The sequence below is a fragment of the Aquarana catesbeiana genome, linkage group LG04 (genome assembly GCF_042186555.1).
Source record: "Aquarana catesbeiana isolate 2022-GZ linkage group LG04, ASM4218655v1, whole genome shotgun sequence".
Lineage (NCBI taxonomy): Eukaryota > Metazoa > Chordata > Amphibia > Anura > Ranidae > Aquarana > Aquarana catesbeiana.
In genome coordinates this window covers 463,674,370-463,692,623 of record NC_133327.1, presented here as the reverse complement: position 1 = coordinate 463,692,623, position 18,254 = coordinate 463,674,370, and the positions used below count along the sequence as shown (strand labels likewise).

At 42.6% G+C, this 18,254-nt stretch overlaps 1 protein-coding gene across 1 annotated transcript in view; it reads left to right on the top strand.

The window, feature by feature from the left end:
* CEBPZ (CCAAT enhancer binding protein zeta) overlaps positions 1-9,900 on the top strand; it is a 259,115-nt gene extending 249,215 nt beyond the window's left edge. Inside the window, exons 14-15 of the mRNA XM_073627558.1 lie at positions 8,073-8,154; positions 9,757-9,900. Coding sequence (XP_073483659.1) covers positions 8,073-8,154; positions 9,757-9,881 — 207 coding nt within the window. The 3' untranslated portion in view covers positions 9,882-9,900. The remainder of the gene's footprint in view (positions 1-8,072; positions 8,155-9,756) is intronic.
* Positions 9,901-18,254: the final 8,354 nt, after the last annotated feature.

Genomic DNA, 18,254 nt, shown 5'->3' with positions numbered 1-18,254 from the left:
AAGCCCTTTCTGACACTTTTTGTTTACATGAAAAAAATGTGTTCTTTTGCAAGAAAATTACTTTGAACCCCCAAACACTAAATATTTTTTTAAAGCAAAGGCCCTTCAAATTAAAATGGTGGGTGTTTCATTTTTATTTATCACACAGTATTTGCGCAGCGATTTTTCAAATGCATTTTCTTGGAAAAAACACTTTTTTTCATTTTAATGCACTAAAACACACTATATTGCCCAAATGTTTGAAATAAAAAAGATATTCTTAGGCCGAGTACATGGATACCAAACACGACATGCTTTAAAATTGCGCAAAAACGTGCAGCGGCGACAAACTACATACATTTTTAAAAGCCTTTTTTTAAATGTATTTATTTTGTTTTTTTATTTTATTTTTAAACTGTTCCTTTCATTTTTTTTTTTTATTATTTTTTTTTAATCATTTTTATTGTTATCTCAGGGAATGTAAATATTCCCTATGATAGCAATAGGTAGTGACAGGTACTCTGTTTTTAAAAAGAGACCCTAGATCTCTCCTCTGCCCTCAAAGCATCTGACCACACCAAGATCGGTGTGATAAAATTAGAAGTCGACCGATATATCGGCCGGCCGATATTTGGCGTTTTTTAATTAATCGGTATCGGCCGATTGTGCTGATAAAAAGTCCGATTATAACGTCAGCGCGACTTGCAAATGACTTCTGTAATAGAAGTCAATGCAAGTTGCCTGAAGTCTTCTGTGGAGCGACTTCTCTCCTCTCTGGGCAGCCTGCCAAGTCTGATAAAAGAAGCTAAAAAGATACAATGTTTATACTTATCAATGGACTGAACTCTGTGTATAGAAGCTCTCAGTTTAACCATTTAAAGACTAAATCTTTTCTGACACTTGTTGCTTACAAGTAAAAATCCTGTATTTTCTGCTAGAAATTCACTTAGAACCCCCAAACATTATATATATATATATATATATATATATATATATATATATTTTAGCAGAGACCCTAGGGAATAAAATAGTGGTTAGATAAAAGGGGATTTTGCAAGCCCCAATGGTATATTGCCTCAAATGTGGAAGTCACATAGCTGCCCGCGCAGAACACGTTTCATATGCCGTGCAATACAATGTATACAAAAGATACGCTGCGCTAAGGTGAAAATCTCAATCTGGTGATTATGATGCATATGAGGTATACTGAAAATACCACATAAGCGGCTTATCCAGCCACAGCAAGGCACAAAGGAGATATAGATATATATATATATATATATATATATATATATATATATATGTGTGTGTGATTTTAAAGTGCAATGTGTAAATAGTATACTAGATGTATACCATTAGAATGAGAGTAGCGATTACTGAACTACTGCCTGTATATATAATGGATGAAAAAATCATTTATATAGTCTGAAATTTACCGTGAAAAAAAAAAATTATAAATATATCACAGTGATAAGTGCAAAATACAACAAAGTGCCAAGTGACACACAATGAGTGTGAATATCAAATCCAAGATGTGGTATGTGATTATTAAAGTCCACTTCACAGCGAGCAAGTTATTACACTTCAAGCAGGCTCTCTCCCCCAGCCTAAGACGGAATTCTACAAGCTGCTGGGGAAAGCCCTGGCGATTAGATTGCACGGTGCCACATGTGCCAATCTGATGATCAAACAAGTGACTAAAAAATGGCACGCTTGTGTAATAATTGTCCACATACAAATGGTACCCCTTTCCGAATACGGGTGACACCAAGTCCCACACAATCTTGCCAGTGCTCCCTATGTAATCTGGGCAGTTCGGAGGCTCTATGTGACCATCTCTTCCCTCGTAAACCATAAAACTACATGTATAGCCTGTGGCCCTGTCACAGAGCTTATACATCTTGACCCCGTATCTGGCACGCTTGCTGGGAAGATACTGTTTGAAAGACAAGCGGCCAGAAAACTTAATCAGGGACTCATCAACGCAGACAACTTGGGGAGTAAACAAGTCTGCAAAACGTTGGTTGAAGTGGTTTATGAGGGGCCGAATTTTGTAGAGCCGATCGTATCCAGGGTCTCCACGAGGATGACAGAGTTCATTGTTATTGAAATGCATGAACCGCAAGATCTGCTCGTATCGTGCCCTGGTCATGGAGGCAGAGAACACGGGCATATGGTAAATTGGGTCAGTGGACCAATATGACCTCAACGTACTCATTTTAACTGTCGAGGGATAGGCCCAGAAAGGTCTTAAATTCGGAAACCGTAATTGGTTTCCAATCTCTGGCAAGGGAGGACTGGGGATTAGCGGCAATGAATTGACCAGCATACAAATTATTTTGGTCTACAATCGATCTATAGAGGTCTTCGGTGAAAAACGGCAAATAAAAATCAAGTGACGTAAAATCAACTGTTTCCACCTGAATTCCGGGTTGGCCAGTGAATGGGGGAAGTACGGGTGCTGCAGAAGTGGTGGGTTCCCAATTAGTATTGGCAAATGCAGCAGGAAGGGCACTATGGGCTCGACGGGCCTGTGTTTGTCTTCTTGGTGGCAGCGATACACTACTTGTGTGTCAGAGAAGTACTTATCGAGGCCGAAATGTTGAGAGCGGTTCACCCTTGCAACTAAGCGCCCCCTGGAGGTGAGACAGGGAGTGGATGCACAAAGAGGCACAGGCTACCCAGGAAACAGGAGGTTGCTGGCGTGAAGTCCTTGTCAGAGAGGAGTAGCTGTGCAGCGGCTGGCAGATAGAGGGTAAACCGGAGCGGGTACAAGAGAAAGTCCAGACCCAGGCTGAGGGTCAAACACACAGGATTAGTATATCCAAATACAGGCTGAGGTAGTGCGGCAGGAAGACACGAGAAGTCCAGGATACAAGCAATGGTTCAAGGGCAAGGAGATAGCAGGCAGGTCCGGGTCACAGGCAGAGGGTTAAACACTGGAGAAGAGCGGAATCCGTATAACAAGCCAAGGGTCAGGTTCAGGAGACAAGCAGAATAGTCGAGGTCAATCCGGGTCAAAGGCAGGTAATCAGGTAACAACAGGAAGCAGAGATACACAGGAAGCTGAAGACAAACCAGCAATTGTTCTGTGTGCCAGTGTCCTTTTTATAGGCCAGCCCAAGGGTCACGTGGGACGTGCGCCGGATTGCCGGCCCGCGCATGCGCGCAGGAACATGGCTTTGATGTCTGGAAGCAACATTCCCCTGACATTGTGCTTGCCACCTCGCCAGCTTGAACTGCACTTATGGGACTTGCCACGTCACCACGTGTTACTGGTTTGACTACGACCAGGGTGTACTAGGCTGCTGGTGCTTGCCAGTTCACCAGAAGGATGAGCGGCACTAGTACTTCTCTGCTCCATATGAGAGCCCTGCGGTTCTTGCACCTAAACAGCAAAAGAAGAATTTCAGGGTCTGGTATGCCTGACCTTGGCAAGGACCACAACTCATCAGAGCTATCTGTCATGGAGCCGCTGTTGTCTACAGGATCGTATTCTGAGCCTGAGTCTGACAGATGAGTGACTTCCTCTTCACTATCTGTCATGCCCAGAAACGTGTAGGCCTCTTTACTACTATACCTTCGATTTGCCATTTTGGGCTCTAAATTTACTGGTACAGTAGTGAGACTCACAGGTAAAAAAGCTCCTAGGTTGTCAGCAACTGTATCAAACGCTACCAAAAAAACTGTTAGCGATCGCAGGGGTCAGGCCTGAGTCTGCGAACGCTGCAGTTATGTGTTTTGTAAGTGACAGTGATCGATCGATACTGCACTTGGGTGAACTGGGCTGGGCGGAGGGGCAAACGCAGGTGCTAGCAGGTATCTGGGCTGATCCCGCTAACACTGCATTTTTGGGAACCCTAAACTGCTGGGGACACTAGTATAGATCTGATCGGATCTGATATCGATCCGTTCAGACACTATACCACTAATTGAGGTGTATGCTGCGTGCGTAGGTGTTAGCAGTACTGGCACTAATCTGATGCTGCCTGGGGCGACACAGACCCTATCTGACCCTAAAACCTAACTGATAGCACCCACCGGGCGATCAGGGGGTTAAACCTTTATTGGGTAATAAACGGCAGGTATAAAAAACAAACTAACCAGCGTCACCTGTAGCACTTATACGGTGATCACTGGTGAAAGGGTTAACTAGGGGGCAGTCAGGAGGTTAAAACCTTTATTAGGTAATATATGGGGTTACCTGGCACTATAAAAAGCTGACGGCGAACCTAAATACCTACCTGGCTAACTAGCATCACCTATGACACTAATATGGCGATCAGAAAAAAGATCACTTAGTGATACTGGTGACAGGGGTGAAAGGATTAACAGGGGGTGATCAAGGGGTTAAACCTTTGTTAGGGGGGTACCCTAGACCTAAAGCGGCCTACCACTAACAGCCCTAACCCTAACACTTATAACAGTCACAAATGACACCAATGCAGTGATCATTATAAAGACTGCTATTGGTGTCACTGTGACTGGGGGTGTGATCAACGGGTGTTTTTTGTGCCTATGTGTACTAATGTTAGTGTAGTGTTGGTGCAACTCACATTGATGTCTTCTGTCCTCGGGAGCCGGAAAGAAAAGGCTCCACGAGGAGAGATGACATCACTTCCTCTGCTTCTGTTTACGTTTCAGAAGCAGAGGAAGCTTCTCATTCGTCAGGAGCAATCGTGAGGGGGTGGCCATGAATCAGTGACCTCCCCCTCAGGACGTATTGCTCCTGCAACTATCTCAACCGCCTGGGGGGGGGGGCGCGCGTTTGCGCCCCTCGCCCGCGGGAGGGGAGTAACGTACGGATACGTTACTCTGCCTGCCCATGCCATTCTGCCGCAGTATATCTGCGTGAGGCGGTCGGCAAGTGGTTAATAAACAAGCTTCAACATGCTTTTTCTTCATCAATGGAGTCTTGTGTGCATACAGGCCATGACGGTTGGATGCATTACTTATTGTTTTCTTTGAAAAAATTTTACCTGCTTATTCAAGGTCATTCTGAAGCTCTCCACAAGTGTTCCTTGGCTCTTGGGGAACTCTTCTGATCATTCTTTTCACTCCTCTTTCGGAAATCTTGCACGAAGCACCTGGTGTGGCCGGTTTATGGTGAAATTATGTTCTTTGCGCTTCTGAATTATGGCCCCAGCAGTGCTCACTGGAACATTCAGAAGTTTAGAAATCCTTGTGTAACCAATGCCATCAGTATGTTTCGCAACAATATGGTTGCAAAGGTCTAAAGAGAGCTCTTCGCTTTTACCCATCATGAGATGTTTCTTGTGTGACACCTTGGAAATGAGACACCTTTTTATAGGCCATCAATTGAAACTGAACCAGCTGATAATTTGCACTGACAAGGGGCAGGATTGCTTTGTAATTACTGATAAATCTATCTATCTCAGCTGGTGTCTTGGCTTTCCATGTCTTTTTGCACCTCCCTTTCTTCATGTGTTCAGTACTTTTTCTGTGTCATTCCATTTTATTACAAAGAACTTAATTTCTGAACGTATTTGTTTTGATTTCTTTGTATGTATTTTGTTGTTACCGACATGTGGGGAAAATTTCATGTCAATCGCACCTTTAGAAATATATTTACCTAGAAAAATGGTGACGTGTTCAATACTTATTTTAGAAAAGAGTTTGACATACACACTACAAAGAAAAACTATCAAATCAGAGATTTTATTACTTGTAAAACTGAAGGAATATTTCATTTATTATAGTGTCCTTGCTGTCTTCAGTACATTGGCCATACTTCCCAACCATTAAATGTACGTGTTTGAGAACATTTATGTAATATAAGAAATGGCTTCAAAGGCCATTCGGTATCCAAACAATTTTCTAGTCACCATGCTAAAGATCTTGGGGTATCAAAAAAAAAAACACTGAAGGGGGGGTGGTAATTGGAGGAGACAGCTGGCCAAAAAAGAAACTTGGTGGATTTATGAAGCTGACACTTTAGCACCTAGGGTTTTGAATATTGATATCAACTGTTTTATATAACCTTTCAGATTTTAGTATCGATACATACAGTATATGTTCGGACTATGTGACATGAGTATTTATTGTGTCCATTCTGATGAATCCTCAGATATACAAAATTCCATACCAATTGTTCATTTTAAATTTTTTATAATGATTTATAGTTTGTAGTAAAACCCATTTGACTTTATGAATAATTTCATATTTATTTTTATTTGTACATTAGAATTATGAACTTCATAATTATTTAACCTTTGACAGTATCGTATAAATATTCATAGATTTCCCACCATAAATTGGCATTGCATTTACCTGAGAATTCACCAGTTTATTTGATGAACTAAATTGTTACAAAGAATGACTACATTACAGGACACAGGAGGAAGTATGGTGGGTGCTGCTATCTTAAAGCGGAGTTCCACCCAAAAATGGAACTTCCACTTTAAGGGATGGTGACCCCCTGACACGTCACATTTGGCATGTCATTTTTTTTTTGGGGGGGGGGGGGGATCTCTTTTTAGACTGTTCCAGCTCCTACTTCCTCCCGGGGCTACGCGGCGCCAGAAGTCAGTTCACCTCTCCCCCCTCACTCTCGGAAATCATCTGGGACATATCACAGGTCCCAGATGATTGGCGGCCAGTCACAACTTCCCTCGCGGCTCGCACATTCGCAGTGCGTGCCCGGCTGTGAAGCCACAGCCGGGTGCCCACGGTGACGATGCCGGCGCCGCAGAGAGATGGGGGAAACTAGCGGGGCTTTGTTCCCTCGCATCGCTGGACCCTGGGACAGGTTAGTGTCTGATTATTAAAAGTCAACAGCTGCAGTATTTGTAGCTGCTGACTTTTATTTTATTTTTTTTAAGCGGAACTCTGCTTTAAGGAGATTGCACACTGGCAAACAAGGCTGTAAGGACAGCCCAGTATAACCCCTCCACTCCCAGAATGCCTCATATTTTGCTGTTGTCCTAGGACAGAAAAGCTACACACTTTCTTTTTCAAGATTCATTTTTCTCCTAATAAATTACTTCAGTAGCTGCAGCCTGGAGCCTCTAAAGCTTCTAGATCTAGGTAGCTTTCTGGATCTTTCTTTCATTCTATTTTCTAGAGGATATGCACAATGATTTGCCATTGTTTTCCTCTCTGTATCCTAATTAAGAATATTTTTCTCTAACCCCACTTAACCTTAAAGACACTTTGTCTATTTGTCTCCTTCCTTCTTGAAAGGAGTTCAAGGAATTTTGCCTCCTTCTTGGGAACCCCGGTTTCTTGAAACTTACACGTTCTATCATGCCAGGGATGTCTTGCTGCATTTGGGGTTACACAAGTTCTCCTCCAACCTAGCCCTTGCCTGCCCTATAGTTAGGGTTTGTGTTACAGCTTCTCTCCTTCTTGTGAATGAGGTGTGGTAAGTTATACTACCCCCTCCACCCAGTTCACACATCCATGTAAATCTTATCTTGCTAGCCAAATTGAAATTTTCCCCTTCACCTTGCTGATTTAAGTGATGGGTTTTGAATCTTTTTTTAACACTTGAACAACTAGGAAAAACCTCAGATGTCAACCGTAGTTAGTATACATAGTTACATAGTTAGTCAGGTTGAAAAAAGACACAAGTGTATGTAAATTACCTGGATCCTGCATCTGTTGATCTGTTGCCTCTCTCAACATCAGGTAATTATCCTGCCTTCCCTTCCATAGCCCTTGAATTTAGTGTCAGAAAATTTACCCTGGTCAGCTTTCTCATAAGCTTTCTATTGGTTGGCTGAGGCAGAGTCTTCTCAAGATCGAGGAAAACGTCAGAGGAGTGGAAGGGACCACGGGGGCATCGCAGTGCTGGATCAACAGTCCCCTTATCCAGAAACAGCAGTGGCCTGGATAGTGGACTTAAATAAGAAATTCTAGCTTCACAAGATCAGAGATATTGGGGGTGGGGGTGGGGGGGGATCCCAATAGAATGGGTTAGAGATGGGTGGTAGGGAGGAATCTTAAAAAATAAAATAAAAAGTTTTTGCCCTGTGTGAGACTTTAAATAAATACTGCATGTCTTTAAATGTGTTAGGGAATATGGGACCAAACAAAACTATCTGTTTTTATTAATTTTTTCCCTTTTTCAGTTTGGTGATATCCTGGATGACAACACTGGTTCAAAGTTTGACAACATTGGCATAAATGCCATGTCTAATAAGGAAAATGCAAGTAAGTATGTTTTCCAGTTCAACGTATGTGATGATATGAAGTGAATATATTTGGACAGGATGTAGAAGATGCCCTGCTCTATTAACTGCCTCATTTGTCTACAGAGCGGACGGGATCCTCTCACGTGGCAATTGCAGACATGCTGTGTCCCTAAGACACGGTGCAACCCTGATCTCTGTAAAGAGCCGATGACGCGGTTCTTTACCCATGTGATCAGCTGTGTCCAATCACAGCTGATCACATGTAAACAAGGAGGTGCCGGTAATCAGCTTTCCTTTCCTCACACTGACAGAGTGTGAGGAGGGGAGAGCCGATCAGCGGCATATCCTCACGGGAGACTGTACAGATAATCAGGGCACTGATTATCATTGCAGCCCCAGCAGTGCCCATTAGTGATGTCAATTTGTTCCCATTAGTGATGCCAATTTGTTGCCATTAGTGATGCCAATTTATTGCCATTAGTGATACAAGTCATGGCTGCCTTTCAGTGCAGCCGCATCAGCGCACATCAGTGAAGGAGAAAAATGACTTACAAAATTTTCTGACAAAAACGAAAAAAAAAATTTTTTTTTTTTCTTCAAAATTTTTGTTATTTTTATTTTTTTTTTTATTAGCAAAAATAAGAAACCCAGCTCTATTTGTGTGAAAAAAAATTATAAAAATGTTATTTGGGTACAGTGTTGCATGACTGCGCAATTGTCATTCAAAGTGTGACAGCGCTGAAAGCTGAAAAGTGGCTTGGGAGGGGGGTATAAGTGCCCAGTATTGAAGCCGTTAAACTTCTATGTAATCTCCTGTCCTATGTAAAGGCGATTGAGTATTTCCTTCTCTGGACAAGAAGGCATATTAATGATAATAAGAACAGCAGGATCATTTTATACTTAACTGGCAGACAGCTGTAGCCACTTAACCTGCAGACTTGACAGTGTGAGATAGGGTAGAATATAAAGGATGAGAGACGGGTGTTCTACTTCCAAAAAACATTATATAAAGATCTGTCCTTTCTGACCTTTTAGTTTGTTAGTTTTGTTTGTTTTAGTGCATAACCATATTCCAGAGCCACATTGTTTAATTGGCTCTGGAATAAGGTAATTCAGATAATTAAGCTTTTATTGTATATAAAAATTTAATTTAAAAATTTCTCCTTGCATTTAATTGGTAGAGCTTTGAAGAGCTGAAACAGGAGGTTGCAGTTCTGGCTGTTTTTTTTTTCGGATAGACAGACACGTTAAATTACATTGTAATAGGGGTAGTCTATGCATTTGAATAGGTTGTAAAACACCGAAAAGGTGCATGCATTATTTATTGTAATGCAGAGTACCACTATGGTGGTTCTTTACTGTGCATTGTGGTTGACTGCATCAAAGCATCAGGGTACCGTTAAGAATACATTGCACCACAATGCACAACACCTATTTTCACACATTGCGATAATGTGCACATTGTTGCAGCTCATTGATTGCTGTTGTCCAAAAGTTTTACATTTTTTGTTCTTTACACATGAACTTTGGCATGCTACTTCAATTTAGAAATTGATATTTGTAGATGTATAGTTTTTAAAAACAGATTCACACTGCTAGTAAATGTATATTATTTAACTAGGTGTTAAACAACTGAAATGGGAAGCAGAAAGAGACAAATGGGTTCACGGTAGAGATGCCAGAAGTATCATCCAGAAGAAAAGAAAATTTACCCAAAAGAAGCTACAAAAGAAAAAGATAAAATAAAACTTATTTTGTAATTTTATATTTCTTTTTGTAATTCCTTTATTTATGTAAGCATTTATAATGCAGAAAATTGACATATACATTGCCAATAAACACAGAACGTTGGAAATTGGTACAACAGAGTGCGATGTCAAACAAACATGAGAAACATCCACATAGCATGACCAAAAATATGTTGTAGCGTCGTAGGAGTAATTTGTATTTCTGCATTTTCCAATACCTTATATTTTATACATTTTGTGTTAGTGATGATTATTAAAATTATATCATGTAAAATCTGTGAACTTTTGTATATAGATGTTCTCATGTGACAGTTGTATTACAGGAAACCTGTACTGTCCTTGGTGATCACCATCTGGAAATGCAGGATGCCTGACCCACTTCTGATTTCAGTAGTTTGATTGCTAAGTCCAAGAGGCATTCAGAGCTGAAAAGGCAGTACTTAAAAACCAAGTTCACCTTTTGAAACATGTTACAGTTCCACCCATATTTGTGGTGGAATATGTAACATGCTGCAGCTCTTGCCGCCAGTTCCCCTGATTTTCCCCTCAGCGTGACAGCAGGTGGGGAATCTTCTCCCTGCTCCCACTGTCACTTTTAGAAAAGAACTTGGCCGTTGGAGACTCAGCCCACACAACCTCATTATTTATTCACAAATTCCGGTGATTGAATGAACTACAAGTACCGTTATCCACTGCGGCTGATGGCTTGTAGTTCTGAATGACCCGCAAGGGCGCTGATGAGCACTCTCATAGTTCATTAACAAGCCCCACAGCTTTCAAACAGACCGCTCGCGTAAAAGTAGGGGCAGAAAGTTGCAGGGCTTGTCTGCAGAAGCCTGACGTTGCACCCCTGATCCACTGATCACTGATGCAATGCTTTCCAGACTCCTGCAGCAAAAAAATAATAAATGCACATTTTGTTTCTACAAAAATATGTGAGTTCTTTTCTGGAAAGGTGAACTTATCCTTAAGCCCCTGTTCACATCGGAGTGATTTGGCATGCCAAAAATCGCAGCCTATTGCCGGCAACGGCACTGTCCCAATCGGTGCGCACAAATTTCCAAAAGTAGTTCCTGCTCTACTTTTTCGCGACTTCGGGGGTGATTTAAAATGACATCTGTGCATGAACACACAGATATCTTTCAAATCGCCCCTAAACGCGCACCAAAATGCGGATTTGAAATTGTGCGAGTTCAGCTGAACGCACACTATTTCAAACCTGTCTTCAGTGCGAACAAGGGCTTCATTTGTGCCAGAGATTCCAGAAGTAGTAGAACCATTGATTGATTTAATTAATTCAATAATAGACACATAATTCAGTTGTTCAAAGACAATTGAACCCAATTGTCAAATTCAAAGACAATTGTCAATTCAATTCAAAAAATTGTCAATTCAAAGACAATTGAACCCAATTACCACCTACAGAAGGATTTTGCTGTGGGGTGGTTGTCATTTCTCTACATTGAAAAGTTTAGCTTTTTACCAGTCATTTTTATTTTTTTAGCGATAACTGTTTTCTTCCATCAAGGCTTCTACATGCTGCTAAACTGGGCTTTTTATGCAGCTATTCTGTGTTGGCTGCAGAGCACTTTCCAGGTCCAAAGCACAGCCTCCGTAGATTCTTTAATGATTCTGCCATGTGGGCCCAGCAAAACAACCACTACATTTATTAGAACCATCGGGCACTGTTATTACAACTACTTTACATTGATCTCCATAGAAACAGTCTGAGAAATTAAATGCTAAGTCACTAGCTGCAGTGTCATGTGCACTTGTCACTCTGTTCCTAGTTTTTCAGCATGAGGTAGACTCTTTCTGGCCTTTTCTCCTGTTCTGTTGCTTACACATGGGAAGTTTTCTCATTCAACCCAGCAGGCTGAAAAAAAAAAAAACTTAGATTGCCTTACTAACATATCTGATATTAGTGAGGTGTTCTGACAGGGGGACTTCCCACCCCAGCATGCTCATTCAACAGAAGCCAATTGTGAGACTGGCTTCTATCAGATGAGGAGCTGTACAAACGGGCTGAAAACTCTGCCAGTTCCTCCCGAACTGATCGTTTTGGGCTGATTTTCGGCTTGTGTGTACACAGCTTTAGTCCTTGCTTGAGCCTGCAGTGGTCCCCTGCCATTTGAAACTTCTGCTTTCAGCAGCTGGGTTGTGAGCGCCCAAGGTTTTTTACCTGTTGTTCTCTGATGTCTGTTAAGCAGTGCAACAGATCCCAAGGGCAAGAAGGAGCAATCCTACTGTATTGGATCTGTCCAGCTCATGACCCTCCAACAATTCTGGGCAGCCTGCAGTGGTCCTCCTCAGGGACCTGACACTGAGAGCTTGGATTAATGTCCCTCGCTTGAGTCCATATGCTCTTTGTGGAGTCCTACTTGGTTCCAACAGGTGTGGTCTCCTCCTCTGCCTTATCCAGGGAAGCGTTCTCCACAAATGTGCTAGATTGTAGCTATGACTGTTGACTTAGAACGTTGAGGCTGTAAGTGTACTACGCCTTTTCTTGAGGAGCTTCAGGCAGCTGCCATGGCTCCCATGCTTAACCATATCAGTTCCTATTGATATGGTTTGTGCCGCCTTAAAAATAGAAGAACGGGGCCGTGGCTGGACGTGTCTGAGAAGAGCTTTGGCAGCCGTCCGCAGAATCCTGCATCATCCTGACCGGTACTCACCGCTCTCACTTCCACAAGGAACAGTGGTGCTGTTACCAGAGGCACAGAAGGTGGGTGCAGCAGAAGCGGATAAACCAGGTAAGCCAACCCTGGAACAAGTGCATTCCCAGCTCCTGCAAGGTAATTACCTCCTGCAGCACATCTCTCACAGGCAAGATGGAGGAAATTAAGGTTGATACAGTTGTCCTCATAAGTTTACATACCCTGGCAGAATTTATGATTTCTTGGCCATTTTTCAGAGAATATGAATGATAACACAAAAAACTTTTCTTTCACTCATGGTTAGTGTTTGGCTGAAGCCATTTATTATCAATCAACTGTATTTACTCTTATTAAATTAAATAATGGCAACAGAAACTACCCAAATGCCTCCGATCAAAAGTTTGCATACCCCAGTTCTCAATACTGTGTATTGCCCCCTCCATTAGTGACAGCTTGAAGTCTTTTGTAGTATTTGTGGATGATGCACTTTATCTTCTCAGCTTGTAAAGCTGCCAATTCCTCTTGGCAAAAAGCCTCCAGTTCCTGTAAATTCTTGGGCTGTCTTGCTTGAACTGCACGTTGGAGATCTCCCCAGAGTGGCTCAATGATATTGAGGTCAGGAGACTGAGGTGGCCACTCCAGAACCTTCACTTTATTCTGCTGTAGCCGATGACAGGTCGACTTGGCCTTGTGTTTTGGATCATTGTCATGCTGGAATGTCCAAGTACGTCCCAAGCGCAGCTTCCTGGCTGATGAATGCAAATGTTCCTCCAGTATTTTTTGATAACATACTGCATTCATCTTGCCAACAATTTTGACCAAATTTCCTGTGCTTTTGTAGCTCACACATCCACAAAACATCAGCGATCCACCTCCATACCTTTCATCATAGGCCTTGTTGACTCCTCCAAATGTAGCATTTATGGTTGTGGCCAAAAAGCTCAATTTTGGTCTCATCACTCCAAATGACTTTGTGCCAGAAGGTTTGAGGTTTGTCTCTGTGCTGTTTGGTGTATTGTAAGCAGAATACTTTGTGGCATTTGTGTAGTAATGGCTTTATTCTGGCGATTCGACCATGCAGCCCATCTTTCTTCAAGTGCCTCCTTATTGTTCATCTTGAAAGAGCCACACCACATGTTTTCAGAGAGTCCTGTATTTCACCTGAAGTTATTTGTGGGTTTTTCGTTGCATCCCGAACAATTTCCCTGGCAGTTGTGGCTGAAATTTTAGTTGGTCTACCTGACCGTGCTTTGGTTTCAACAGAACCCCTCATTTTCCACTTCTTGATTAGTTTGAACACTGCTGATTGGCATTCTCAATTCCTTGGATATCTTTTTATATCCCTTTCCTGTTTTATACAGTTCAACTACCTTTTCCCACAGATTTTTTGACAATTCTTTTGCTTTCCCATGACTCAGAATCCAGAAACGTCAGTGCAGCACTAGATGAAAGATGCAAGGGTCTGTCAGGAGTCCAGAAACTCATTGACCTTTTATATACACACACCAATTACAAGCAAACAGATCACAGGTGAGGATGGTTAACTTTAATAGCCATGCAAACCCCTTTGTGTCAACTTGCGTGCATGTTATCAGGCCAAAATCACCAGGGTAGGTAAACTTTTGATCAGGGTCATTTGAGTAGTTTCTGTTATGGTTTAAAAAGAGTAAACACAGTTGATTGATAATGGCTTCAATCAAACACTAACCATGATTGAAAGAAATGTTTGTTATTATTCATATTCTCTGAAAAATGGTGAAGAAATCATAAATTCTGCCAGGGTATGTAAACATATGAGCACAACTGTATATGCCTGATGAGAAATGACATGCAGCGTGTGTGGGAGCGAGTAGCAAACACAGAGCGCAGAATATCTTCACTGGAGGATGATTTCTCCCCTTTCGCGAGCAGGGTCTCAGCTGCTGAAAAGCAGATATTGTTCTGGTGTCAAAAAGCAGATGACCTGGGGAACCTTCTCAAGTGGATTAACATCAGAATCCTTGGACTACCAGAGAAGGCTGAGGGACAAAACCAAGGAGAATTTATAGAAGCTTGCCTTCCATGTTCCCTGAGGCCAATTTCTCTGCTGCCTATGCTGTGGAAAAGGCACAGAGTGCCAGCTAAACCTCCTCCACCAGGTACAACCCCAAGACACTTGCTGGCCAGACTGCTCAATTGCAAAGACCATGATCTGGTCCTTCCCAAGGATCAACAAAATGGACAGATCCATTTTGAAAATGTGAAGATATCCATCTTTCCTGACTTCTTGGTAGAGCTACAAAAGCAAACCACCTTCACTGAAATAAAAAGAAAACTGAGAGAAAGTGGGATCATTTACTCTATGCCCTTTCCGGCTCGAATAAGAGTAATTGATGGAAGTCAAGTAGTCTTCTTCGCAACCCCTGAGGCGGTTCAATAGTGGTTTGCAGCGAGAGGTCGTCCTTCATAAACCGGCTGCATGGATCTACTGGTTTACTAATAATTTGTGCCTTTTTTCTGAATGCTTAACCACTTGCCGACCGCCTCACGCCGATGTACGTCAGCAGAATGGCACGGGCAGGCAGAATCACGTACCTGTACGTGATCTGCCTCCCGCGGGCGGGGGGTCCGATCAGACACCCCCCCCCGGTGCCTGAGGCAGTCGGCTTGTGTCTGGGAGCGATGGGAGGCGAGGGGGAGACCATCCATTCGTGGCCCCCCCCTCGCGATCGCTCCCAGCCAATCACGTTCTTCCTCTGCTGCTGTATGCTAAACAGCAGCAAAGGAAATGATGTCATCTCTCCTCGGCTCGGTATTTTCCGTTCCAGCGCCGAGGAGAGAAGACTTCACTGTGAGTGCACAACACACACACAGTAGAACATGCCAGGCACACATTACACCCCCGATCACCCCCCAATCACCCCTCCCCCCGTCACACTGACACCAAGCAGTTTTTTTTTTTGTTTTTTTTCTGATTACTGCATGGTGTCAGTTTGTTACAGTTAGTGTGGTAGGGCAGTTAGTATTAGCCCCCTTTAGGTCTAGATTACTCCCCTAACCCCCCCTAATAAAGTTTTAACCCCTTGATCACCCCCCCGTCGCCAGTGTCGCTAAGCGATCATTTTTCTGATTGCTGTATTAGTGTCACTGGTGACGCTAGTTAGTGAGGTAAATATTTAGGTTCGCCGTTAGAGTTTTATAGCGTCAGGGACCCCCATATACTACTGAATAAAGGTTTTAACCCCTTGATTGCCCCCTAGTTAACCCTTTCATCACTGATCACCGTATAACCGTTACGGGTGACGCTGGTTAGTTCATTTTTTTATAGTGTCAGGGCACCCGCCGTTTATTACCTAATAAAGGTTTAGCCCCCTGATCGCCCGGCGATGATATGCGTCGCCCCAGGCAACGTCAGATTAGCGCCAGTACCGCTAACACCCACGCACGCAGCATACGCCTCCCGTAGTGGTATAGTATCTGAACGGATCGATATCTGATCCAATCAGATCTATACTAGCGTCCCCAGCAGTTTATTGTTCCCAAAAACGCAGTGTTATCGGGATCAGCCCAGATACCTGCTAGCACCTTCGTTTTGCCCCTCCACCCGGCCTAGCCCACCCAAGTGCAGTATTGATCGATCACTGTCACTTACAAAACACTAAACGCATAACTGCAGCGTTCGCAGAGTCAGGCCTGATCCCTGCGATCGCTAACAGTTTTTTTGTAGCGTTTTGGTGAACTGGCAAGCACTAGCCCCAAGCAGCGTCAGGTTAGCGCCAGTACCGCTAACACCCACGCACGCACCGTACACCTCCCTTAGTGGTATAGTATCTGAACGGATCAATATCTGATCAGATCTATACTAGCGTCCCCAGCAGTTTAGGGTTCCCAAAAATGCAGTGTTAGCGGGATCAGCCCAGATACCTGCTAGCACCTGCATTTTGCCCCTCCGCCCAGCCCACCCAAGTGCAGTATCGATCGATCACTGTCACTTACAAAACACTAAACGCATAACTGCAGCGTTCGCAGAGTCAGGCCTGATCCCTGCGATCGCTAACAGTTTTTTTGGTAGCATTTTGGTGAACTGGCAAGCACTAGCCCCAAGCAGCGTCAGGTTAGCGCCAGTACCACTAACACCCACGCACGCACCGTACACCTCCCTTAGTGGTATAGTATCTGAACAGATCAATATCTGTATTTAATTGGAGATGTCTGTAAACTACCCAAATCCTCCCACAGACATCTAGGAAAAAATAAGAGGCGCTTTCAAACAAAAAATCAAGTGTATTAAACACAGTGATGGTGTGACCCTCTACACATGTGTATGTGAACACTAATGCAAAGGTGAAATCTATAAACAAATCTACAAAAAATGTATATAGGTGTAAATGTACCAGCCAGATCAGTGGTCAAATAAAAATTAAGAGGCGCTTTCAAACAGAAATCAAGTGTATTAAATACAGTGATGGTGTGACCCTCTACACATGTGTATGTGAACACTAATGCAAAGGTGAAATCTATAAACAAATCTACACAAAATGTATATAGGTGTAAATGTACCAGCCAGATCAGTGGTCAAATAAAAAAATAAGAGGCGCTTTCAAACAGAAATCAAGTGTATTAAACACAGTGATGGTGTGACCCTCTACACATGTGTATGTGAACACTAATGCAAAGGTGAAATCTATAAACAAATCTACACAAAATGTATATAGGTGTAAATGTACCAGCCAGATCAGTGGTCAAATAAAAAAATAAGAGGCGCTTTCAAACAAAAATCAAGTGTGTTAATCACAGTAATGGTGTGACCCTCTACACATGTGTATGTGAACACTAATGCAAAGGTGAAATCTATAAACAAATCTACACAAAATGTATATAGGTGTAAATGTACCAGCCAGATCAGTGGTCAAATATCGATCAACACAGTGATGGTGCGACCCTCTTAATGTGTATAAACCTTACATGCAGTGTAATCTTAGGAAATACATATCTCAATACATTTCCAGTGATAAAACCTATCCTGCCACTTCATATCATGCTGTACATGCAAAAAATATATCCAAAAATACAAAATACAAATTAACTTCAAAAATATAAATCAGTCCACAATAAAACGTGACCACACACGTGAGAAAAATGTGTCTGAATAAAGTGGTAATAAATCTTGATAAAGCACAGGTGATGTTGTGTCTCCTCCACCTCTCCTCTTGTGTGCAGTGATTCCACTCCCTCAAGACCTACACTCACCGACTTAATTTGCCAGCACTCTCATGCAAGGCAATAATCGCTTATCTACCATACACCAAGGTAGTAGGATCAATCGTTGTTCCACAGTGAATGTTTCCAACCCGGTCCACATGGAAAAAATAATATGTGCTCCAATAGTGTAAACCAGTATCACACATTTATTAAAATCACTGCAATCTTCAATCAGTACACTCACATGTAAAATGATAAAATACAGCTCAAATAAAGTGCAAATCACATCAAACGTAATTCCAGTGGATCCAAATAAAACAAGTGGTCACGGCGGACCCGAGGTGTGCTGGTGCAGGGTTATCAATCTCACCCCTCCCTTGGATGTCCTCCGTCCCTCCGTGTAAACAATGCTCCTCTCCTTCAGTGTGGCTCACAGTGCTGCACGTCACGTCTCACAGCCACGCCCCCGACGTTTCGTCATAGGTTGACTTATTCACGGGATAGGCTGTGCTCCCTGCCACTCATCCCTTATA